This window comes from Salmo salar, chromosome ssa20 (assembly GCF_905237065.1).
Source record: "Salmo salar chromosome ssa20, Ssal_v3.1, whole genome shotgun sequence".
Classification (NCBI taxonomy): Eukaryota; Metazoa; Chordata; class Actinopteri; order Salmoniformes; family Salmonidae; genus Salmo; species Salmo salar.
The window spans coordinates 29,442,515-29,468,142 of NC_059461.1; the positions used below are offsets into that span (position 1 = coordinate 29,442,515).

The 25,628-nt window shown below is 44.1% G+C and overlaps 1 protein-coding gene across 3 annotated transcripts; it reads right to left on the bottom strand.

Annotated features, from left to right (window-relative positions):
• Positions 1 to 1,086: 1,086 nt before the first annotated feature.
• On the bottom strand, positions 1,087 to 24,395 carry LOC106580295 (T-box transcription factor 5). 3 transcript variants are annotated; one of them, XM_014161151.2, is made up of 9 exons: positions 24,212 to 24,395; positions 19,997 to 20,127; positions 19,069 to 19,163; positions 18,505 to 18,624; positions 16,708 to 16,855; positions 16,062 to 16,214; positions 12,942 to 13,033; positions 4,225 to 4,451; positions 1,087 to 2,085 (listed from the first exon to the last, which is right to left on the bottom strand). In XM_014161151.2, the coding sequence occupies exons 2-9, from the start codon at positions 20,117 to 20,119 to the stop codon at positions 1,526 to 1,528; spliced, it is 1,518 nt and encodes a 505-aa protein (XP_014016626.2). In that variant the 5' UTR covers positions 20,120 to 20,127; positions 24,212 to 24,395; the 3' UTR covers positions 1,087 to 1,525. The 3 variants fall into 3 exon arrangements, with proteins under 3 accessions (XP_014016626.2, XP_014016621.2, XP_014016622.2); XM_014161146.2 differs by having other exon boundaries at positions 1,087 to 2,088; XM_014161147.2 differs by lacking the exon at positions 24,212 to 24,395 and adding an exon at positions 22,508 to 22,976 and having other exon boundaries at positions 1,087 to 2,088.
• Between the last annotated feature and the right edge of the window lie 1,233 nt (positions 24,396 to 25,628).

A 25,628-nucleotide genomic window follows, 5' to 3' on the forward strand; every position in this document is an offset into this window, starting at 1 on the left:
CGTCTTCCCCAATTAAGGTGCCAACAACCTCCTGTGGTGCACAGACAGAGCCCTAGGGGTGTTGGAGTACCTGCCCTTTTGCCCTCCTTTGAAAAAAGTGCCCTTTTGATTAGTGTCGTCTCTTCTAACTTCCAATGCAACACATTGTCCAAATTAGATCATTTCTCATGAACTCATCAATCTTGAGAAAAGTCCCCTCCGCCGCCCTTTTGCCACTTTAAGTGCGCCAGTGCGCTGCTGCAATCCTCCTACCTGCATTAGCTACCTACCGGTGCCGGGCGGGGAATTTGAAATGAATATTGCCAGTAGTGGGTTACTGTGGAGTTGCTAGCATGTGTTGTTTCACAGTCAGGGAAGGGGACATCTGCAAGTTTGACTGTTTGTCAGCAGCAGAACAAATTTAAATCAGGTAAACACTAGTTTGCTTGTTTTAATAGATTAGCCTTGCTAACTAGCTGATTCATAACCTACAATCTAGATGATCAGCTGATATAGCCCACCCCAGTAGTGCTTCTTTTAACTAACTCCCTGTCATCTGTGGTTCTAGCTTTAATGCCCTACAATGTGTGATGAATGAGTGTGTTATTGCAGAGATAATAATAATACATTAGAATTTGGCTACAGGAGCAGTAGAAAACAATGAATGGATTTAAGTTATACATATTATTATTTTGGGGGGGTTATTTCACTTTGAGAACCTGCCCCACCAAAGATCTGTGCATGGCCCTGTGTGTGTGTGTGTGTGTGTGTGTGTGTGTGTGTGTGTGTGTGTGTGTGTGTGTGTGTGTGTGTGTGTGTGTGTGTGTGTGTGTGTGTGTGTGTGTGTGTGTGTGTGTGTGTATATGCATGTGTGTTTGTCTGTGTGTCCGTGTGTGTCACGTCTTACTCCCTGCAGCCTGGTCTAAACTAACTGTTTATCTCTCTTCTGCTCTGCCTGTGGCCACTCAGCCGGCCTCTCAGTCGACATTAACTCACAGCAACCCTGAGCTGAGCTGAGCTGACACAGACACACACACACACACACACACACACACACACACACACACACACACACACACACACACACACACACACACACACACACACACACACACACACACACACACACACACACACACACACACACAAACCAACAGGAAACCACGGCCACAGAGACACAGTCTCACTTCTTCAGGGGACAGACAGGTAACATAGTGCATTATTAAAAACAGTCTCAGGGATGAAGTTCGGGACGTTGTAGTTGATGGTGTCATCTTCCTTCCTGTCCCTCCAGTTAGAGTGCTTATCCACCTGGTTCCGCTAACATCAGTTCCTTCCAGAGTGGTCCCAGACAGAGGGGGATGGTATTAAATGTAACACAAAGACGATCCAAGGCTCAATCCACAGCACAGGGAAAGACACAATTTACAAATTAAATCTCTTCACACATCAAACGACACACCTCACATAAACACCTCACATAAACACCTCACATAAATAGAACCCCCAGCCACCAGTCTGTCTTTCCCCTACACCTGTGGTCCAATCAGGTGGGCTCGCTCCACTCTGGGACCCCTCCCCTGATCTGTGTGTGTAGGGTGTGGTATTGGGTAGGAGACAGGGAGGTGGGGTAGCAGTGGTACTCTCTGAGGGGTGAGCTGGTGTGTTGGGGTGTCTGGGGTGGTCTGGAGTTCTGGGTCTGGTAGGGGCACTGAGAGAGAGAGTCCTCCAGAGGAGGAGAGCCTTGGTGGGCTACTGAGCTCAGCTGAGAGCCCCGGGGACTGGATGAGTAGGGCTGGTGGGGGAAGGTCATGTAGGGGTCAGTAGGGGTCATGGGGGTCATAGCAGGAGTCAAAGGGCAGCTGTAGGACCAGGATGTACAGCTAGGGTCATCCAGTCTGGGCTTAGATCCAGCAAACATACACGCCTGCCGCTGCCCCGCCTCTGACCTGTGGAGGGAGTCAGAGAGACCAGGGGGATGGACAGCGGGAGGGAGAGGGGGAGGAGGGTAAGCAGATGGGTGATAGTAAGACGCAACATCGCTGGGAGAACTGTTGATGTAGGACTTCTTGTAGTGGTGATGCTCTGTTGTAGGACAGGTATCATCTGCTGGAGAGAGAGAGAGAGAGAGAGAGAGAGAGAGAGAGAGAGAGAGAGAGAGAGAGAGAGAGGGAGAAGGAGGTGTAAGACTGAGGAATACACTATGAAAGGAACTGCCCCGCAAGCACATTTGGTTCCTTGGAAGTTGTGGGAACTTACATTCTTGGTTCCCCGTTGGTTCTGGTAACGAAGCCATAAAGTTTCCTGACCGACAAAATGTAATGTTTTTTTAAACGTTCTGAGAACGGAAGTGAAATATTCTGCTGCTCTGGGAAAGTACATTTTTAGGTTGCAGGAAAGTTTTGAGAGTGTTTTACTGTGGTTGCCTGAAAATTTTCCTGGGAGGTTTTATTAACATTCTGAGAACGGAAATTATAGGTTATTTAGAGGTTTTTGAATAACTTCCTGAAAACATTCACTGAATGTTTCAATAACAACGATAGCTTGCATTAATGGTTTTGAACTCAAAGCACAGATAGGACACATGGAGATTCATTTGCTTTGGAAAACACATTTCATTTTTTTTATTGTGGCACGGCATCAGTGAGGTTCAAACCTATGATCTCCTGTTCTCTAGCCATGGAATTAGTCCACTGCGCCACCAGGATGTAGCAAGCATGCAATGTTTTTTTTAACTCATACGAAGCAGTTCAATTTAGCCTATTCAAACAGATCCTATTTCAAAGGAAACAAGCACTCATTAAGATCAGGTGTGGCCAATAAGTGGGCGTGACCACACACCTGAACACACTTAACAAGATGCTGAGATGGAATGTAAATGTTTTTCAATAACATTAGACCGTTCTTTGAACATTCATGTATTTATGGAAAGTTTTCTTAATGTTCTGAGAACATGACTTTAAATAGAACCATGAGGAAACCTGTAGTAAACGTTATGCTGAAGTATTGAAATTCCCAAAGGAGAACGTTGTTTCTTAACGTTCTCTGAACTATTTGAGACCAATCCCAATGTAAAGCAGTTGGAGAACGTTCCTAGAACATTACCAAAAATGTAATTAAATGTAACCATGCTTGAACCTTTAGGAAATGTTCTGTTAAAGTAATGAAATACCAAGAAAATAAAGTTATTTTGTCAAGATCCTTCAATGTGCTGAGAATATTCCAAAGTTAAGCAACTGTCCTGCACCACTCATAGAACGTTGTGGTAAGGTTATATGCAAAATAACCACAGGACAACCAAGCTCTCATTAAGCTCTAAGAAACATATGGTTTTCAGAACACTATGTGCTAGCTGGGTGGTCTTCCACTAGCAACGACAATCATAGAAACAAACATGCCAGACTCAAAGAGGCATAAAAACTAATCCAGTGTTTAGAGCAGGGGTGTCAAACTCCTTTTACCATGGGGGCCGCATTCCATCTTCAACAAGGTCTGGAGGTCCGCACTGAAAATTGGTTATATTTCCTTGTCGTCAAAATGTGCTAAACATTTTCCTCTATCCATCGTTATTGGAATTTTTGATGCTCCCTGATCTGTCTTGCTTTCATTTAGGTTATTATTCAACAAGTTCTCACAGTCTCACATCAGAATGAGACATTCATCCATGTTTGTCATTCAAATCTTTTGAGTTTGTTACAAAGTCAAATTCCGAAGTGTTAAAGGTCAAGTTTAGGCATTAACTCAACATTTTTAGGGTTAGGGTGGAGGTTAGGCATTAACTCCAAATGGTTGAGGTAAGGGTTAAGGTTTGGGATACACTTAAAACCAAAATATCCAAAACAACTTTCTATCGCTGGATTTGAATTTACAGATGCTTACGCCCATTCGCTATCCCCATCCACAACATCCTAGAAAACCAAACCTACTTGAAGGTAACAGCGCTCACTGTTGCCCCTAGTGGCTGGCTTCCACATCATCTCTCGACGTCCTCAGACATGGATGGACGTTGAATACTGACTTGTATAAAGGGTGATCTGACTGGATTATTAGCGATCTGGACACAGTCAGGAAACATCATCATTTCTACACAGTTTTGATTTGGTTTTAGACATTTGAAAGTATATTGGAAAAAACGAAAAAAACGAATCTAAAATCTAAAAATAAATACTCAAACCACCCGTGGGCCGGATGTTTGACACCCCTGGTCTAGGGTGACAGTAAGCAGACAAATGCAGCGTTGCGTACCTTTCCTCTTGTTGCAGTGGTACACCTGCATGTGTTTGTTTGGGTCTGGTTGGGGGAGGGTGTAGGGGCCTGGAGGGGGAGTGAGGAGATCCTGGGTGGTGCTGCTCACCCCATTCTCACAGGAATAGGGGTGTGAACCCAACCCCCTCGCTTCCCCCCCAAACGGACTCACACTAGGACACACCCTCTGACGCACTGAGCTACGAGGAACCACCGGATACTCCTTACTGAGAGAGAGAGAGAGAGAGAGAGAGAGAGAGAGAGGAGAGAGAGAGAGAGGAGAGAGAGAGAGAGGAGAGAGACCAAGCACAGTAATTAGACAGGTCTCCAGTCACTGCAGATATATGAGTATATTTTAGGCCAAACCATCTAATTAAGGTGAAAATATTGTCTAAGCTGCTTGCCAAGACATTACACAAGAATTTAGTTCAGCCTGTTCTTAAATGTACTGTATATTTCCATACTTGTGTCTACCCCTTCAGAATCAAACCACATTATTTCTTTATTTTTGCACTCTCCCTCCCAGTTTCATCATTCTTGTTCTGTTATAGACTTGCATTTTATGAAGTATTTGCCTGCTGTACAGCAAATATCCGCTCTGTAAAAATACACATTTTATTCTCTCTACTTGCTTTTCCTCCACTCTCTCTCTCTCCCTCTCTCTCTATTTCTCGTCTACACTGGCTTCTCAGCTACCTCACTGTTATGTCGGGGACAGTGGGCTGTCTCTCTACCTCTCATACTACTGTGACACACACACACACACACACACACACACACACACACACACACACACACACACACACACACACACACACACACACACACACACACACACACACACACACACAGCTGAGAGATAATATGCTTCTCTAAAAATAAACTCTCAGCCACATGCCACTTCAGATACTCTCCTGTTTCCCTCTTCTCTCACTCTAACACCACAGGCCATCCCCTTTCTTATTTCCTCCTTCCTTTCTCCTCACATAGAGCAGTACACTGACTACTTACCTTTCCAGTCCTCCCTTCTCATCCTCTCTCCTCCTCTCCTTCTTCTCCTAATCTAGTCTCTCTCTGAGAGGACATAGAACACTTAACCCCTTAAACTGCTGACACAAAACAGACTGTCCCTTTCAAACATCTGAGGCTCTGTACTCCAGTTCTTTGGATTTGAAATTATACAATGACTCTGAGGTTAAAGTGTAGACTGTCAGCCTGAATTTGAGGGTATTTTCATTCATATCGGGTGAACCGTTTATAAATTATAGCACTTTTTGTACATAGTTCCCCCATTTTAGGGGACCAAAAGTATTGGGACAAATTCACTTATATGTGCATTAAAGTAGTCAAAAGTTTAGTACTTGGTCCCATATTCCTAGCACGCAATGATTACATCAAGCTCGTGACTCTACAAACTTGTTGGATGCATTTGCTGATTGTTTTGGTTGTGTTTCACATTATTTTGTTAGCAATAGAAATTAATGGTGAACAATGTATTGTGTCATTTTGGAGTCACTTTATTGTAAATAAGAATAGAATATGTTAATGTAGATGATACCATGAGTACAGATAGTGCTGAATTAATCGTAAATAATGATAAGTAGGAAAGTTACAGATGCACATGCAGTACCAGTCAAAAGTTGACACACCTACTCATTCAAGGATTTTTCTTTATTTTTACTATTTTCTACATTGTAGAATAATAGTGAAGACATCAGAACTATGAAATAACACATATGGAATCATGTAGTAACCAAAAAAGTGTTAAACAAATCAAAATATCTGATTAGTCCAAATGTGAATTTCTTGCTTCCAAACGCTGTGTCTTTGTGAGACGCAGAGTAGGTAAACGGATGATCTCTGCATGTGTGGTTCCCACCATGAAGCATGGAGGAGGAGGTGTAATGGTCTGGGGGTGCTTTGCTGGTGACATTGTCAGTGATTTATTTACCGACGGTGATTTATTTAGAATTAACCAGCACAGTATGTAATGTGGTCTGTGTGTAGCTGGTTTAGAGGAGTCAGGCGCAGGACAGCAGATATGAGTAAATAAACGTATTTTACTCAAAAATGTCAAAGACAATACAAAATAAGCGAGCCCACATAAACGGACCGTATTACATAAAAACAATCACTCACAAACAAACATGGGGAACAGAGGGTTAAATAATGAACAAGTAATTGGGGAATTGAAACCAGGTGTGTAAGACAAAGACAAAACAAATGGAAAATGAAAAGTGGATTGGCGATGGCTAGAAGGCCGGTGACGTCGACCGCCGAACGCCGCCCGAACAAGGAGAGGGTCCAACTTTGGCGGAAGTCGGTGTCGGCTCCAGCAGCGCGCCGACAACGACCTCTGGGACGACCCGGAGGACGAGGCGCAGGGTGGATCCGGATGGAGACGGTGGAACTCTCGCAGCAACAAAGGGTCCAAGACATCCTCCACCGGCACCCAGCATCTCTCCTCCGGACCGTACCCCTCCCACTCCACGAGGTACTGAAGGCCCCTCGCCTGATGCCTCGAGTCCAGGATGGCTCGAACAGCATACGCCGGGGCCCCCTGGATGTCCAGAGGGGGCGGAGGAACCTCCCGCACCTCAGACTCCTGGAGTGGACCAGCCACCACCGGCCTGAGGAGAGACACATGGAATGAGGGATTAACACGGTAATCTGGGGGAAGCTGTAACCTGTAGCATACCTCATTCAGTCTCCTCAGGACTTTGGATGGCCCCACAAACCGCGGACCCAGCTTCCGGCAGGGCAGGCGGAGGGGCAGGTTTTGGGTTGAGAGCCAGACCCGGTCCCCCGGTGTGAACACCGGGGCCTCACTGCGGTGGCGGTCAGCGCTCGCCTTCTGCCGCTTCACGGCCCGTTGCAGGTGCACATGGGCGGCGTCCCAGGTCTCCTCTGAGTGCTTAAACCATTCGTCCACTGCAGGAGCTTCGATCTGGCTCTGATGCCACGGTGCCAGAACCGGCTGATACCCCAGTACGCACTGGAAAGGAGAGAGGTTAGTGGAGGAGTGGCGAAGCGAGTTCTTTGCCATCTCGGCCCAGGGCACGAATGCTGCCCACTCCCCCGGCCGGTCCTGGCAATAGGACCGCAGAAACCTGCCCACATCCTGGTTTACTTTCTCCACCTGCCCATTAATCTCGGGGTGAAACCCTGAAGTAAGGCTGATCGAGACCCCCAGATGTTCCATGAACGCTTTCCAGACCCTAGACGTGAACTGGAGACCTCGATCAGACACTATATTCTCAGGCACTCCGTAGTGCCGGAAGACGTGCGTAAACAAGGCCTCCGCAGTCTGTAGGGCTGTAGGGAGACCGGGCAGAGGGAGGAGATGACAGGACTTCAAGAACTGATCCACAATGACCAGGATTGCGGTGTTACCATGTGTGAGGGGGAGATCGGTTAGAAAATCCACCGACAGGTGCGACCAAGGCCGTTGTGGAACGGGTAAGGGGTGTAGCTTCCCTCTGGGCAGGTGCCTAGGAGCCTTACACTGGGCGCACACCGAGCAGGAGGAAACATAAACCCTCACGTCCTTAGCCAAGGTAGGCCATCAGTACCTCCTGCTCAATCAGCGCACTATCCGACCGATACCAGGATGACCTGAGGAGGGTGACGTGTGGGCCCAATAGATCAACCGGTCACGAACAGCAAATGGAACGTGCAGACGCCCAGTGGGACCCTGGACGGGAGCGGGCTCTGCACGTAACGCCTGCTCAATGTCCGCGTCCAGCTCCCACAATACCGGCGCCACCAGGCAGGAGGCGGGGAGTATGGGAGTGGGGTCCATGGGCCGCTCCTCTGTGTCATACAGGAGGTGGGTGAAGTGGTGGACCGACTGTACCCCTGATGCAGGGATTCGGAGACATATGTTTCCATAGCCTCCATCTCCGCCTGTGAGAGGGGATACATGTGACTCCTGGGAAGTGCAGCGTCTACCAGGAGATTTATAGCACTATCGCCCCGTCGATGGGGTGGTAATTGAGTCGCCTTCTTTTTGGAGAAGACGAGAGCCAAATCGGCATATTCAGGGGGAATGCGCACAGTAGAGACCTGGTCTGGACTTTCCTCCGTAGTAGCACCAACGGAAACCCCTAAACACCTCCCCGAGCACTCTCGTGACCACCCCATAAGAGCCCTCTGTGGCCAAGGAACTGTGGGGTCATGACAAGCTAACCAGGGTAGGCCTAGCACGGGAAACGCAGGAGAGTCAATAAGGAAGAGACTAATTCTCCCCTGCGTCACCATGCCCAGAGGAGCGGTGGCCTCCCTAATCAACCCTGACCCTAATGGTTGACTATCCATGGCGTGAATTGGGAAGGGTACAGCCACAGGAACAATAGGGATCCCTAAACTATGGGTGAACAATCTATCTATAAAATTCCCAGCCGCGCCTGAATCTACGAGTGCCTTATGCGGGGAATGCGGAGAAAACTCAGGAAAAGTGATATACACAAACATATGTGCAACAGAGGGCTCTGGGTGAGAATGGTGCCGGCTCACCCGGGGTGACGCCAGAGCGCCCTGCCTGCTGCCTCAATACCCAGAGGAACCAACCCGGCACCGACCGGCAGTGTGACCTCTGCGGCCACAGATGGTGCACGAGCTGGAACCCCCTCCGGTCTCCCTGCGCACCGCCCCTCCCAGCTCCATGGGTATCGGAGAGGGGGTGCAGGGGGATGGAACCAACAGACCCCGATCTGAACGTCCGTAGCCAGCAGGTTATCCAGCCGGATGGACAGGTCCACCAGCTGGTCGAACGTGAGGGTGGTGTCTCTGCAGGCCAACTCCCGACGGACGTCCACGCGCAGACTGCAGCGATAATGGTCGATCAGGGCCCTGTCATTCCATCCCGCCCCGGCAGCCAGGGTCCGAAACTCCAGGGCCAACTCCAGGGCGCTCCTCGTCCCCTGCCTCAGATGGAAGAGGCGTTCACCCGCCACTCTACCCTCGGGCAGGTGGTCGAAGACAGCCCGGAAGCGGCGGGTGAACTCCTCAAACTGGTCCAACGCCACATCTCCCTCTCTTCACACGGCGTTGGACCACTCCAGGGCTTTTCCGTTGAGGCACGAGACGAGGGCGGACACCCTCTCACGATCCGAAGGAGCCGGGTGGATGGTTGCCAATTATAAGTCCAGCTGCAATAGGAACCCCTGGCAGTTCGCAGCCGTCCCATCGTATTCCTGGGGAAGGGAGAGACGAATCCCACTGGGACCAGGAGAAGGAGGAGCGTGTAGTGGAGACCCCAGTTGTGCTGGTGGAGGCGCTGGGAGAACTCCCTGTCTCTCCCAGCGGTCCATTGTCTGGACAACGCGGTCCATGTCGGTGCCAAGATGGTGGAGCATTGCTGTGTGCTCCCGGATGCGCTCCTCCACCCCTATACCCGGGGTACCTGCTCCTGCTGACTCCATAAATTTGCTCCGGAATTCTGTAGGTGGTGCTTACTGGCAGCAGAGAAGTCAGGTGCAGGAGAGCAAAAACTGATTTACAACGGCGCAGTTTAATACATAAAACCACCGTTAACAGAACCATAAATCAATGGGTAAACAAAAACCCGTTACACACCAGCATTACTTGCACAAGCACTACAATAAACAATTCCGGACAAGGACATGGGGAGAACAGAGGGTAAAGTACACAACATGTAATGATGGAATTGAAACCAGGTGTGTGGGAAGACAAGACAAAACAAATAGAAAATGAAAGGTGGATTGGCGATGGCTAGAAGACCGGTGACGTCGACCGCCGAACGCCGCCCGAACAAGGAGAGGAACCAACTTCGGCGGAAGTCATGACAACCTGGCCTCCACAATCACCCGACTCAACCCAATTGAGATAGTTTGGGATGAGTTGGACCGCAGAGTGAAGGAAAAGAAGCCAACAATTGCTCATTATATGTGGGAACTCCTTCAAGACTCTTGGAAAAGCATTCCAGGTGAAGCTGGTTGAGAGAATGACAAGAGTGTGCAAAGCTGTCATCAAGGCAAAGGGTGGTTACTTTGAAGAATCTAAAATATTAAATATATTTTGTTTTGTTTAACACTTTTTTGGTTACTACATGATTCCATATGTGTTATTTCATAGTTTTGATGTCTTCACTATTATTCTACAATGTATAAAATAGTAAAAATAAAGAAAAACCCTTGAATGAGTGGGTGTATCCAAACTTTTGACCGGTACTGTATATCATACCCCCCCCACCTCGAAAATGCTAACCTTCCCTGTTATTGTAATGGCGAGAGGTTAGCATGTCTTGGGAGTATGACACTTGTCCGTCTGTAACTTTCTCACGCATCATTATTTAATTTTAATTTAGGACAATCCACAATATGGGACCACCCGACCAAATACTAAACTTTTGACTACTTTATTAATACACATACAAGTTAGTTTGTCCCCTAAAATGGGGGAAAATGTACAGAAAGTGCTGTAATTTCTAAAGGGTTCACCCAATATGAATGAAAAAACACTCAAATTAAAACTGTCAGTCTCCACTTTAACATCGTAGTCATTGTATTATTTTTAAAAATGTGTCACTGTCCCAATAGTTTTGGAGCTCACTGTATATGCTCCAATGTGAGCTGGGCCACACCAACCTCAGCAGCACAGCTCTGGGGTCCTTCCACCCCGCATCTCATGTTTCCTGGTCTTCCACACTGCCATTTTTGCCTGCCCAAACAAGTAGTTTACTAGTCAGTCCCTTCGCCTGTTGGCTACTCTACAATGCCTTCGGAAGGTATTCAGACGCCTTGACTTTTTCCACATTTTGTTACGTTACAGCCTTATTCTAAAATGGATTACATTGTTTTTTTCCCTCATCAATCTACACACAATAACCCACAATGACAAAGCAAAAACAGGTTTTTAGAAGTGTATATCATATTTACATAAGTATTCAGACCCTTTACTCAGTAATTTGTTCAAGCACCTATGGCACCAAATACAGCCTCGAGTCTTCTTGGGTATGACGATACAAGCTTGGCACACCTGTATTAGGGGAGTTTCTTCCATTCTTCTCTGCAGATCCTCTCAAGCTCTGTCAGGTTGGGTGGGGAGTGTTGCTGCAGGTCTTTCCAGAGGTCTCTCCAGAGATGTTCGATCGGGTTCAAGTCCGGGCTCTGGCTGGGCCCCTCAAGGACATTCAGAGACTTGTCCCGAAGCCACTCCTGCTTTGTTTTGGCTGTGTGCTTAGGGTCGTTGTCCTGCTGAACCTTCGCCCCAGTCTGAGGTCCTGAGCACTCTGGAGCAGGTTTTCATCAAGGATCTCTCTGTGCTTTGCTCCGTTCATCTTTGCCTCAATCCTGACTAGTCTCGAAGTCCCTGCCGCTGAAAAACAACCCCACAGCATGATGCTGCCACCACCATGCTTCACTGTAGGGATTGTGCCAGGTTTCCTCCAGACATGACGCTTGGCATTCAGGCCAAGGAGTACAATCTTCATCTCATCAGACCAGAGAATCTTGTTTCTCGTGGTCTGAGAGTCTTTAGGTGCCTTTTGGCAAACTCCAAGCGAGCTGTCATGTGACATTTACTGAGAAGTGGCTTCGGTCTGGCCACTCTACCACAAAGGCCTGATTGGTGGAGTGCTGCAGAGATGGTTGTCCTTCTGGAAGGCTCTCCCAACTCCACAGAGGAACTCTGTCAGAGTGACCATCAGGTTCTTGGTCACCTCCCTGACCAAGGCCCTTCTCCCCCGATTGCTCAGTTTGGCCGGGCGGCCAGCTCTAGGAAGAGTCTTGGTGGTTACAAACATCTTCCATTTAAGGATGATGGAGGCCACTGTGTTCTTGGGGACCTTCAATGCTGCACACATTTTTTGGTACCCTTCCCCAGATCTGTGTCTCGACACAATCCTGTCTCGGAGCTCTACAGACAATTCCTTCGACCTCATGGCTTGGTTTTTTCTCTGACACACACTGTCAACTGTGGGACCTTTATATAGACAGGTGTGTGCCTTTCCAAATCATGTCCAATCAATTGAATTTACCACAAGTGTACTACAATCAAGTTGTAGAAACATCAAGGATAATCAATGGAAACAGGATGCACCTGAGCTTATTTTCGAGTCTCATAGCAGAGGGTCTGAATACTTATGTAAATAAGGTATTTCATTTAGATAATAAAAAAAAAATTGCAAATATTTCTAAAAACCTGTTTTCGCTTTTTCATTATGGGGTATTGTGTGTAGATTGCTGAGGATTTAAAAAAAAAAAAAAAAATTTGGAATAAGGCTTTAACATAACAAAATGTGGAAAAAGGGGTCTAAATACTTTTTGATGGCAATGTATACCCAGGCCTGGTCAACGTACAGTATAGGTCCAGAGTCAGCCTAAACCCTAGGCCTGTACACCACCCACCCAGGACAGAAAACACCCCTACCAGTCTGGAACGAGAAAAAAACAGATGCTTAACAGTCTCCTCTTTCCCACAGAATCCTCCACTGTAGAGAGAGAGAGAGCGAGAGAGAGAGAGAGAGAGAGCGAGAGAGAGTGAGAGAGAGCGAGAGCGAGAGACAGACAGACAGACAGACAGACAGACAGACAGACAGACAGACAGACAGACAGACAGACAGACAGACAGACAGACAGACAGACAGACAGACAGACAGACAGACAGACAGACAGACAGACAGACAGACAGACAGAGAGAGAGAGAGAGAGAAAGAGAAAGAGAAAGAGAAAGAGAAAGAGAGAGGCTGTACTCACCTCTGTATCTTAGCCATGCGGTGCAGCTCCATGTCATCACTGCCTCTGAAGCCCTTAGCGAACGGGTTGTTCTCAATCTTCAGCTGGGTGATCTGACAGGGACACAACATACTTCCTTAGATCACTTAACACCCAGCCCAGTCCTGTGTTATACTGTATCCTACTGATCCAGAAGGAATGTTGAATCTGGACCTGAACGGGGGTGGATTTGAGAACTCTGGAACGCAACATGAACATTTCACAGAACCTGACCACATTCTTAGAAAGAAAAGGTGCTATAGAGAACCTAAAAGGGTTATTTGACTATCCCCATAGGACAACCCTTTGAATAACCTTTGTTGGTTCCTGGAAGGACCCTTTTGGGTTCACTGTAGAACCCTTTCCACAGAGGGTTCTATCTGGAACCCAAAAGGGATCTACTTGGAACCCAAACATGGAACCTATGTTCTGACAGAATACATTTTTTTAACCAGCAGAAGATCCCAGTGTAAACTGTTTCCCTAAACAGTCGCCAGGTTTAAATACATCAAGCCAAATATACTGGTTCTTGGAACATTTGGAGTGAAAAAATATTAGATATTTATTTTCACTGTCAACGTCACGGTGGGGTTGGTTTGTGTTTTTCCTGTTAGGCACGGGATGTATTTATCACAATACACGTGGGCTTTTACTATGGAGCAAAATCAATGCCAACAGAAGTGTAATTTGAATTAAAGAAAGTTGAATTTGTGTTTAGAAATATTGTATTGCAAAAATATAATTATTGAACGCATACATTGAATTTGTATTGCATGTCTTTGTGTGTGTGCGTGCGTGACAGAGAGAGAGAACTTCTGTGAGTGTAATGTTTACTGTCCATTTTTATTGTTTATTTCCCTTTTGTATATGATCTACTTCACTTGCTTTGTCAATGTTAACATGCAGTTGAAGTCGGAAGTTTACATACACCTTAGCCAAATACATTTAAACTCAGTTTTTCACAATTCCTGACATTTAATCCTAGTAAAAATTCCCTGTCTTAGGTCAGTTAGGATCACCACTTTATTTTAAGAATATGAAATGTCAGAATAATAGTAGAGAGAATGATTTATTTCAGCTTTTATTTCTTTCATCACATTCCCAGTGGGTCAGAAGTTTACATACACTCAATTGGTATTTGGTAGCATTGCCTTTAAATTGTTTAACTTGGGTCAAACGTTTCGGGTAGCCCATTCCTCCTGACAGATCTGCTGTAACTGAGTCAGGTTTGTAGGCCTCCTTGCTCACACAAGCTTTTTCAGTTCTGCCCACAAATGTTCTATAGGATTGAGGTCAGGGCTTTGTGATGGCCACTCCAATACCTTGACTTTGTTGTCCTTAAGCCATTTTGCCACAACTTTGGAAGTATGCTTGAGGTTATTGTCCATTTGGAAGACCCATTTGCGACCAAGCATTAACTTCCTGACTGATGTCTTGAGATGTTGCTTCAATATATCCACATCATTTTCCTCCCTAATGATGCCATCTATTTTGTGAAGTGCACCAGTCCCTCCTGCAGCAAAGCACCCTCACAACATGATGCTGCCACCCCCGTGCTTCACGGTTGGGATGGTGTTGTTCGGCTTGCAAGCCTCACCCTTTTTCCTCCGAACATGACTATGGTCATTATGGCCAAACAGTTCTATTTTTGGTTCATCAGACCAGAGGACATTTCTCCAAAAAGTACGATCTTTGTCCCCATGTGCAGTTGCAAACCGTAGTCTGGCTTTTTTATGGCGGTTTTGGAGCAGTGGCTTCTTCCTTGCTGAGCGGCCTTTCAGGTTATGTCGATATAGGACTTGTTTTTCTGTGGATATAGATACTTTTGTACCCGTTTCCTCCAGCATCTTCACAGGGTCCTTTGCAGTTGTTCTGGGATTGATTTGCACTTTTTGCACCAAAGTACGTTCATCTCTAGGAGACAGAACGCGTCTCCTTCCTGAGCGGTGTGACGCTGCGTGGTCTCATGGTGTTTATACTTGCGTACTATTGTTTGTACAGATGAACGTGGTACCTTCAGGCATTTTGAAATTGCTCCCAAGGATGAACCAGATTTGTGGAGGTCTACAATTTTTTTCTGAAGTCTTGGCTTATTTCTTTTGATTTTTCCATGATGTCAAGCAAAGAGGCACTGAGTGTGAAGGTAGGCCTTGAAATACATCCACAGGTACACCTCCAATTGACTCAAATTATATCAATTAGCCTATCAGAAGCTTCTAAAGCCATGACATAATTTTCTGGAATTTTCTAAGCTGTTTAAAGGCACAGTCAACTTAGTGTATGTAAACTTCTGAGACACTGGAATTGTGCTTCTACACCTGCATTACTTGCTGTTTGGGGTTTTAGGCTGGGTTTCTGTGCAGCACTTTGAGATATCAGCTGATGTAAGAAGGGCTATATAAATACATTTGATTTGATTTGATACAGTGAGTTATAAGGGAAATAATCTGTCTGTAAACAATTGCTGGAAAAATTACTTGTGTCACAAAGTAGATGTCCTAACCGACTTGCCTGAACTATAGTTGTTAACAAGAAATTTGTGGTGTGGTTCAAAAACGAGTTTTAATGACTCCAACCTAAGTGTATGTAAACTTCAGAATTCAACTGTATGTTTCCCATGCCAATAAAGCCCCTTGAATTGAATTGAGAGAAAGAGAGAGAAAGAGAGAGAGAGAGAGAGAGAGAGAGAGAGAGAGAGAGAGAGAGAGAGAGAGAGAGAGAGAGAGAGAGAGAAGAACTATGTGTGTGAGAGGGATTGCTCTCTGGTGGTGGAACCATAACAGACATGATCAAAGGAAAGGAACAGGTCAGAACTGCCCTGTGAAGTGTACACACTGGGATGTTATCAAACTGGACATGTTGAATTGAGAACAGTGACCCTGGGGAATAATGCACTGATTCACATGGTAAAAAAAGATACACCCATAAGACAACTCTGGCCTGCTGTAGCTGCAACTCATTTAAATAATCTGCACAACAGGACCTGGATAATTCAATTGTATCTATGACAAAATAATCCAAATATCTGATCAAATAAGATCAACAAAAAAGTGACTTTGTTAACTAAATCATAATGACTTTGTGTTTTCAGTGTTTCAGTACCTTGTGGTTCTGGTATGATGTCACGGCGATGAATGAGGTCTCTGAGAACATGTGCGTGCAGAAGGCTGTGTTCTTGGAACCAAACCCATTGTGTTCATCTGCTTTGACGATGTGGAGGCGGGGTTGGTATTTATGCATTGAGTTTAATATAATCTGCAATACAGCAAAAACAGAGACATACATACAGTAAACAGTAAAACACCGAATGCTGTAGCGCCATCCCACTTGTAGAATGATATTCAATAGGGCACAAAATTGCCCTTCTGTCTACTCTGGACCCATGCTCAATTGTTAATTTCCAGATGTGTCTCTTTTTGTACCAATTTACTGGGTGTATCTTTGTTGTGCTCCCTCTCTAACGTGTGTGTGTGTGTGTGTGTGTGTTCGTTGAGAGACCTAATCCTAATTGATGTGATAGTCCCACCAGGCATGGGTATGAGGCAAGAGCTAATGGCCCTGAACGTCATTAACATCATTATTGTGGTTACCGCTGTTTTATCAGCAGCGTTATCCATCCTCTCACACACACACACACACACACACACACACACACACACACACACACACACACACACACACACACACACACACACACACACACACACACACACACACACACACACGTAGAGAGAAGTAAAGGACTGACGTGTCCAAAGGGGTCCAGGTGGTTGTTAGTGAGTTTGAGTTTCTGGAAGGAGACAAGCTGGCGTGTCCAATGGCTCCCAGTGGCCGGAGAGTCAGGGTGGACGTACAACCTCCCTGGCATGGCCGGCTCCGCCTTCCCCGAAACAGACCTGACACACACACACACACACACACACGCACACTGAATTCACACGTTGACAACTCAACCAAATATCAATCGCAATTGGACGCTGATGTGAGTGTCAGATGGCCCTGCTTTGACCCAGCCCTGCCCTTTTCTGCCGCCACTCATACTGTATGTGTTTCTCTCTCTCTCACACACACAGTCTGACCCAGCCATGCCCTATACTGTTCCTCTACTGTCACACTGGCACAGGAGACACACAGATCTGACATGCCACGGTTGTGCCTCTGGCTGTATCTATTATTATCTATTCTTATCATTAGACCAACATCCTCCTCACATGTAAACTGTTCTCAACATGAAGAGAGACACAGCTGGCCCTCATCAGTTACATCAGGATATGTTAATACCAATACAGGTGTTAATCAGAGCGATGGATGACATACTGGCAAATCACAACCATGTGAGCATGAAAGATGTTTCCAAAAATGATTGTCCTTGTAGGATAATAAACGAATCTGATCTATTTCAAACAGGAAAAATGTTCTGGTTCACATGAAATACAATAGACTATAACGTGTGTGCGTATTGTTGTCGGTGTGTATGACTTTTTAAGTTGGAATCTGTCCGAGAATGATGCCTCCAACTGGCAACAACTGGACCGAGCTGGAAAACATGTTCACTGAAGTTATTTCACGTCTGTCAAATGGGACAGGGAAATGACAGAGCACCACAGATATTTACAAACAAAGAACCTCCCTTAGAGGGAGATGTACCCACGCACAACAGCATTCACATTAGACATTAACATAGGTCCTTGTCCTAAACATGACTGAAAATGGGCCATCTGCCTCCCATTGGGCCAGTGGGATCAGCTGAATGAAGCGTCTTTTAGGGTGCCACAGGGCATCATCACGTGACCAGGGAGAGGATGACAGACTCACGCAGCACAACTGGGTTTAGATCTCCCCTGCAGCCTCATGCTGGTGTGGACCTCAGAGAGACCCGGTCTTTAATCTGCCCGCCACATGAACCCATGGTACTGAGACTGAACCGGTGGTCAGGGACAGGGGGAGTGGCGCGCAGCCAGCAGGCAAACACAGGGAAATAGGGAACAGGGCACAGGGCACGGGGCAGGACTGGCACATCACTGCACCGTTTTAGAAGGGCTATACATCCACGGCTCTGCTCTGTGTTATATTTCTCTCTCTATGATGTTGTTAAAATACAGCATATAGCATTTTATCATGGGCGGCAGGTAGCCTAGCGGTTAAGAACGATGGGCCAGTAAGCGAAAGGTTGCTGATTTGAATCCCAGAGCTGACTAGGTGAAAAATCTGTTGAGCAAGGCACTTAATCATAATTGCTCCTGTAAATCGCTCTGGATCAGAGCTTCTGCTAAATGACTCAAATGTAAATGTGAATGTAATTCTTATCAGGGATGAAATCTCTAATAGGAGAGATAGATATAAGCCTAGCTCTTGGTTTTATGATACTTTGAAGCTTGAAACTTGACTATGGGTTATTGGGTGTGTTGAGTCAGTTATAGGCTACTACGCCCATTTCAAGTATTTATTTCATAAGCTCATGAAATAAACATGAATCTACATTTAACACAAACAATACACATCAAATAGGCTATTTAAATATGCAAAGATGTGATATGAAGCTTGCCATTTATTATCAGCGAACTTGTAGCGGTGGTCATCCGCTGGCACGACATCCATGAGGAGAATGTACTTGCTTTTAGGGTTGAGGCCCGTCACCTTCACCTTGTAGCAGGGGAACATCCGCCTGGCGAGACAGGAAAACCACCGACAGTAAGGAACATAGCAAAAAAAATGCCATTTCCGTAGGCCTATCACTGAGGCATAACAACCATCGCTGCAGTTGTGAGCAAAAACCGAAACAAAACATACTTGTGATAATTATAGGCTAAATAAAAATGTTAGGCTACAAACATTAATCATAAAAATGTGACTAAATATTTGAAGGTTTAAGAGGTCTATAGGCCTAGTAGATTAGTTTTTATATTTCCATAAATGCTCCTTGGTAATTACCATATAGCCTAAGCCAAAGTAAAAAGAAAGAAACAATGTGTTTGCAAGTTTATAGGGACACGATTTCCATTCTCAATCTCACCTAACACAAAAATACATTCAGCAAAGAATAGGCTACTTCTACTTTTTCAAAGCATTCAGCACTGACGTTTGAAGAGAAAAATGAAGAGATTAAGACCTTCCCGCCTTAGTGATGATCATCTCGGTTCCAAGCTCGTGGAATTTATCCCACAGTTCCCGCTCTTGCATGTATACTTTTATTCCATCCATTCCCTGAGAATAGAGAGAACAGATGAGATAATAAATATATTAAACATTTAAACCAAAGACCCACTCCCTCCGCCATGAATATCCTACCAATAGGTCGACACAAACTTATTTGAACATTGTTAAAACAATAAATAAATAAAATAAAAATATGTTGGCCTGTAAAGCCTGCACATTTACATTGTATTTTATCTTAATGAGACTAGGTCGTATTATTGGAACAGGTTTACTTTACATTAATAACAATAACTAGTGTAAGCCTATGTATTACATGCTGCACAGTTCTACACTGTTAAACAGGCTACTGAAGGTTTCACATTTATCCTGAAGGTTTCACATTTATCCGTCAACAACGATATTTTAACGGAGTTTGACACAGATTTGACAAGAGAGAAGCAGTCAGTCAGTCATTCCGTGTTGCTCTGGGCATGTTCTAGGTAACCAACCGACAGTTTTGAAACCAAATCTAGGTCATATTCAGCTCCTGCATTCCTAAAACTGACTGTTTGTTTCTGCTTTGACATGACATGGACTCTTACCTAGCTGACATTAAGTTAGTATATTGGGGGAATAAGCTAATCGTTTAAATTAGTGGCCTAGGCCTATATTATTCTGTGAAAAAAAACAGGGATCTCTAATAGGCTATAACACCGTAGATTATTAGCCTAATAATGACATTATTTTCAATAAGAATTTTTCCATATCACTTAAGGAGAAAAAAATCATGCAATTACCGTGCATGCAAAAATCGTCATCACCCACAATTTAAAAATACATGGAAGTGCATCGTTTTTATGTTTAGAACAACTAAACACACACGCACACACACGGTTAGTTACCTGCTGTGTGCACGTTGTCTGCGGTGAAGGTGGCGAGCTCAGGGAGCGAATGTGATTCTCCGGTTTGTTCTCTTTCGGTGAGTCCTTGCCGGTGTCCACGCGCTCTTGGATGGCGTTAGCCATGACACTGTCTGACAGCGAGGGACACACGGACGGGATAGACACAACACACACACACACACACACACACACACACACACACACACACACACACACACACACACACACACACACACACACACACACAATTTTCTAATATTATATTATCAGTCAATACGTTACTATTAGCCTATTAGACCTACTATAGAGGCTATCATTCCATATTCCATTAAGCTAATAGCCAAAAGCGATAGGCCTATATGGATGCTGTATTTTCAGAATCATCGGCCTAGGCCTATACTGTACACTGTGTGTAGAAAACAATAAGAACACCCCCCCCCCAACCACCACCACCACAATTTTTGCCCTCAGAACAGCCTCAATTCGTTGGAGCATGGACTCTACAACTGTAGAGTGTCGAAAGCGTTCCACAGGGATGCGGGCCCATGTTGACTCCAATGCTTCCCACAGTTGTGCCAAGTTGGCTGGATGTTCTTTGGGTGGTGGATCGTTCTTGATACACACAGGAAACTGTTGAGCATGGAAAACCCAGCAGCGTTGCAGTTCTTGATACAAACGGGTAGCACCTACCATACCCCATTCAAAGGCACTTAAATATTTTGTCTTGCCCATTCACCCTCCGAATGACACACACACAATCCATGTCACAATTGGCTTAAATATCCTTCTTTAACCTGTCTCCTCCCCTTCATCTACACTGAAGTGGATTTAACAAGTGACATCAATAAGGGAAAACAGCTTTCACCTATTCACCTGGCCAGTGTCTATGTCACGGAAAGAGACGGTGTACTTAATGTTTTGTACACTCAGTGTATATCCGGATTCAATTATATGCTTAGCTTATCATCCAAATGAAAAGCGTTCACTAAAGCGTGCATTATAGGCTACATTGAAACGTTACAAAATAAAGCAAATATGATCTCTACAAATATATGAATATGTTGACTGTAGAGCTGATAATATTGACTTGAATTCAATGTGCAGCTCAGTCTCATTTCACAGAAAATATGCCAAAATAATAATGCAATTCAAACTAAAACTATATTACCAAATAATCTGGGTTATACCTTTTAAAACACGTAAAGAAATATGCCCATGCACAAATGGTCTATATAATCAAATGAAACAAATTAAGAAATCAAATATCAGTAGGCTAAGGCTTTGTGACAAACTATTATTAGGATATATTGAAAATAATTTCATGATTATGTCACATGGTGGGCATATTAACAACGTAATAATAACAACAATAATAATAACAACAATAACAACAACAACAACAATAATCATCACCATCATCATCATCATCATAATCTAATAACAGTCTAATAATGAATAATGTAGTTTATGCATACATGAATTTAAGCCTATAAATAATGTATCAATAATAACATAATAATAACACTATTTTAGGCTACTAGAAATCAAATATGTTATTAGTAAGCTATACAATGATATGATGCTATAAACTGTGAAAGATCAGGGCCCACTGGTTAAAAAAACTCATTGTTTTCAATATATTATTGACTATAACATTTCTAGTAACGCTAAAGGCTCTTTCAATCTTTAAAACTGAAGCGTTACATATACGCGATAGAAATGTAAAGGTAATTTCCGATGGAGCCGAAATATGCAGCGTTTACCGTGAATGCAATCTCCGCTAAATCAGGGACATTGCCTTTAAATTTCAATCACGCTGTAAAACTGAATTTACGCGATGAGACTGAATAGAGCCCAAAATCTAAACAGTGTTTCTAGATGACCGATGAGAGGTCCAGTTTGACTTATTGTAGGTAAAATCCCAGACTGCACATGAATATCTCTCACTGAACAGCACCCGGGTTGAAATACATATGCTATGTCTGGTAGCCTACTCATTTTTCTGTGTATTTTTGTACTGTCAAATAATGTGGCCAAATCAGCTACTTCTATTTGAAGTAGCCTATTTGATAGTATTTTCAAATAACATCCTATAAATACCCGAAACTATTTACAAATACTTGTTTCCAAAAACCCATTATTTCAAATACCCATAGGACCAAACTGGGTTCAAATGCATATAGTATTTCAATATTTGCGTTTAAAATAACACTTTGTGTTTTTGAGTATTTTCACATGCCAACATTCCAACAATATTTCCAAATAGGCCTACATTCCAACATTAAACTACTTTTATTTTCAAAGAAAAAATATCCAAATACTTAGCCTACTTCGAAATTACTTTGAAGTAATGGAAATCCCTACGTTAAATAGTATTTGAACCTAGGTCTGCACTATACATCAACTCTGGACAGGAACGTTATGTAGGCCGCCGTCTAAAGCCAAGCCGCTGAGACTAAACAACACATTCATACTCAAACACTCCTTACTCTTTGGGTGTAGACCGCCTACCTTATGCGCTGTTCTGTTTCGTCCCCGGAGAACACAGTTTAACTGTCATCCTGGTGTGTGTGTTAAATCAGTGTCCCGAGTCGCTGTGTTACCTATTTCCGAAATTCAACGGTCATCCTGGTGTGTGTGTGTGTGTTAAATCAGTGTCCAGAGTCGCTGTGTTACCTATATCCGAAATTCCCACAGGCCCACACTCATGCACATAAGTAACCGAAGGAATTAGAACACTCTGTGAGCAGACCTCCGTCAGTAACGCAATATACCGTGAATATCATACTGGACGAAGGTTATATACGTCTTAGTATTTTAAAACTGGATTGTAGCTTATGTCTGGACAAACTTTCGTACACCATCTGACTCTGACCGTTGTCGCAGCCAGCCTGGTCGAGCCTCAAGAGACCCCGTGTTCCCGCCTTCCCTCCTCCTCTCCCTCTCTCTCTCTCCATGCAGGGGAGCTCTCAGTGTGTCCCTCAAATCAGCAATGATAAGCTTCAAGGAAATCCCTTCGTTTTTCAACCCCCCCCCCCCCCATACCCTATACTCCTCCAATTCTCTCTGACAACCGCAAGTGTTCCCATATTAGGATGCCCTAAATATCAGGGGACAAATCGATCAAAGTAGGCCTATCACAATTATCAATTTATCAGTCACTGAAACATTGGATCATAAGATGTCTCTCTCTCTCACACACACACACACACACACACACACACACACACACACACACACAGAGAGAGATAGAAAAAAATATGTAAATGAGGGGGGGTCGTCGTTTTATGAGGATTTGGTTTGGTTTAATAGCATGAAAGTAGACTACCTAATCCCTATTGAAGAGAGGAGCAACACTAAATAAATACACGAATGCATTATCTCAGAAAATAAATAGCTAGGCTAGACTAGACATGTATATCATCTCAAAGGCTACCATCCTCCAAAGCAATTTGGTGCAGTTAGCGCGAATATGTCTGGATTACTGACAATCGAGATAATCAACCGGTTGTGCGCATTACCGTGCAGCTCTAGACCAGAGTCAACCGGAGTTGAAAGTTGAAGGGGTCAGCGCGAGGTAAACTGGCGCTCGTTTGGACTCGGCTCTCTCCGGTTGGCGAAATGAATTTGGCTCTGATTTCCATGAAATAATCCATCCGCAATCACACACACTGAAATAGTCTGTCAGGGCTACATTGCAGATGTAGTCTATTGTAATAGCCAAATTGTGTTAAATTATAGACCTGCGCATTATGCGTTTGTGTAAGAAATTGGCTTTGTGTAGGCCTAAATAATTATAGCATATAGGCTATTTTATATACTTTTCTAACATTTTCGTGGCTTCGACTCATAGGCTACCGATAATGACTCCATATCCTTGACATTCTTCTTTGATATTTGTTTTGTCATTTTTGACGGTAATAAACTCATTATTACAAGATTCTCACCTGAATTTGGGCTGTTATACATGCAGTGTCACGCGCGCTCTAACGCGCAAGTTTCCCTTTAACCCAACAATTATTTTCTCAAGTGATAGCCTAGCAGATCATTTAATAATAGTCCTATATTAGTGTTATATTATATGCTTTCATAAATATATGCTCAGTAGGATAGATCTCTATTTTTCTCACAAATAAAAAGACAAACGACTATATCCTGTAGGCCATGCACCTCTCCAAAACAGACCAGGTTATATCAACAATTGTTGTGTCTTACCGTGTTCAGATGTCAGTTCAGCGCTGGGACATTTATGGTCTATTGACTCTATTCGGTCTGTAGGCTACTAGTCTGTCAACAGTCCTCGACGGTCTCATATGAAGCAGTCCATACGTCTGTGCGTTGGGGCATTCATATAGATAATGTGCTGTCATGGAGTGGCATTAGGATTGTGGCTGTTGTGGAGTGGAGATGGTGTGTGTTGAGTTGGGGGGGATGCTCTGATAACGGTTTCCGTCGCCACGTACACCACAGACGTCACCGCGCTCACACGACTGACCCCCCGCGGACCCGCACGGTTTGGTTACACTGTTAATGATCACAGAAATGGGCCTATATAGTCAACTTTAGGCCTAGTCTACTACTACCAATCTGTGGTATTATAAGCATTTCAACTGCCAGAGAAATGGATGGAAATGACCGATGGACAAATATCAACCTGCTATTGATAACTAGGCGATGTGAGGGTGTTTTGCGAATATCAGACAACGACTGTTTCTAAACTTCATGTGCAGCAGAACGCTCTCCTCTCTCTCCTTGCGCCCTCTGACCTGTAGGTGTTCTCTTTTCTCATATGGCAGAGAGGGAGAGAGACAGCGAGTGAGCGAGAGAGTTAGAACCCTCAATGTCTCAAATCCTAATCCTGCGATAAGAAACAGCAGCCTTAGTTGGTAAGTATGAGATATAAAACACATTTTTCTTGAAGAATTTTATAAAAATGTGTAGAAGATTTAGAATTATGTTAAACAATCGTTTCGAGATAATTGGCCTACACTCGCAGTATATTTATTGAATAGACCTATTTCATTTTTAACTGTCAAGTGATTGTCGTCTTCTTTGGCTGCATAAGTGAACATGTAGGCCTATAATTCACATAATTCAGATTAAATAAAGTCTGATGCTTTGTCACTCAATACGGCTAATGTCAAGGAAAATAGTTATGTCAATTCAAACTCAAGACCAACTGTTTTAGTTGATTGCTATAATTGTATGTGTCATCTCCTTTAGAATGAACAGGAACGAAAACACTAGCTACATTCATCACGAACAGCAACTGTTCATGAGAAAATGTGTTTGGTTAGATGGTTTGACAGGTGCGTCTGCCGAGGTGCGTGTAGGCCTAAAGTACGCGCATTTCCAATTCACCTTTTTAATAATTAATATTTCATCAAACAACTGTTAGGCATAATATGAAAACCGTTATTCTTTATAACTTCAATATTACAAATATGTCAGATTATTATAAACGAATGGAGGGGCCTATCACTAAATTAAAATAGTTCGCCTATTAAATTAGACATTTTAATCAGGTCCGGGGGTCAAGTGCGGTATATATTAAGGATAGACTATATTTTAAGTTTGTTTAAATTAACCAATTGCATTATTATATACAATCTTAAACTGACTGGCAGGGAGT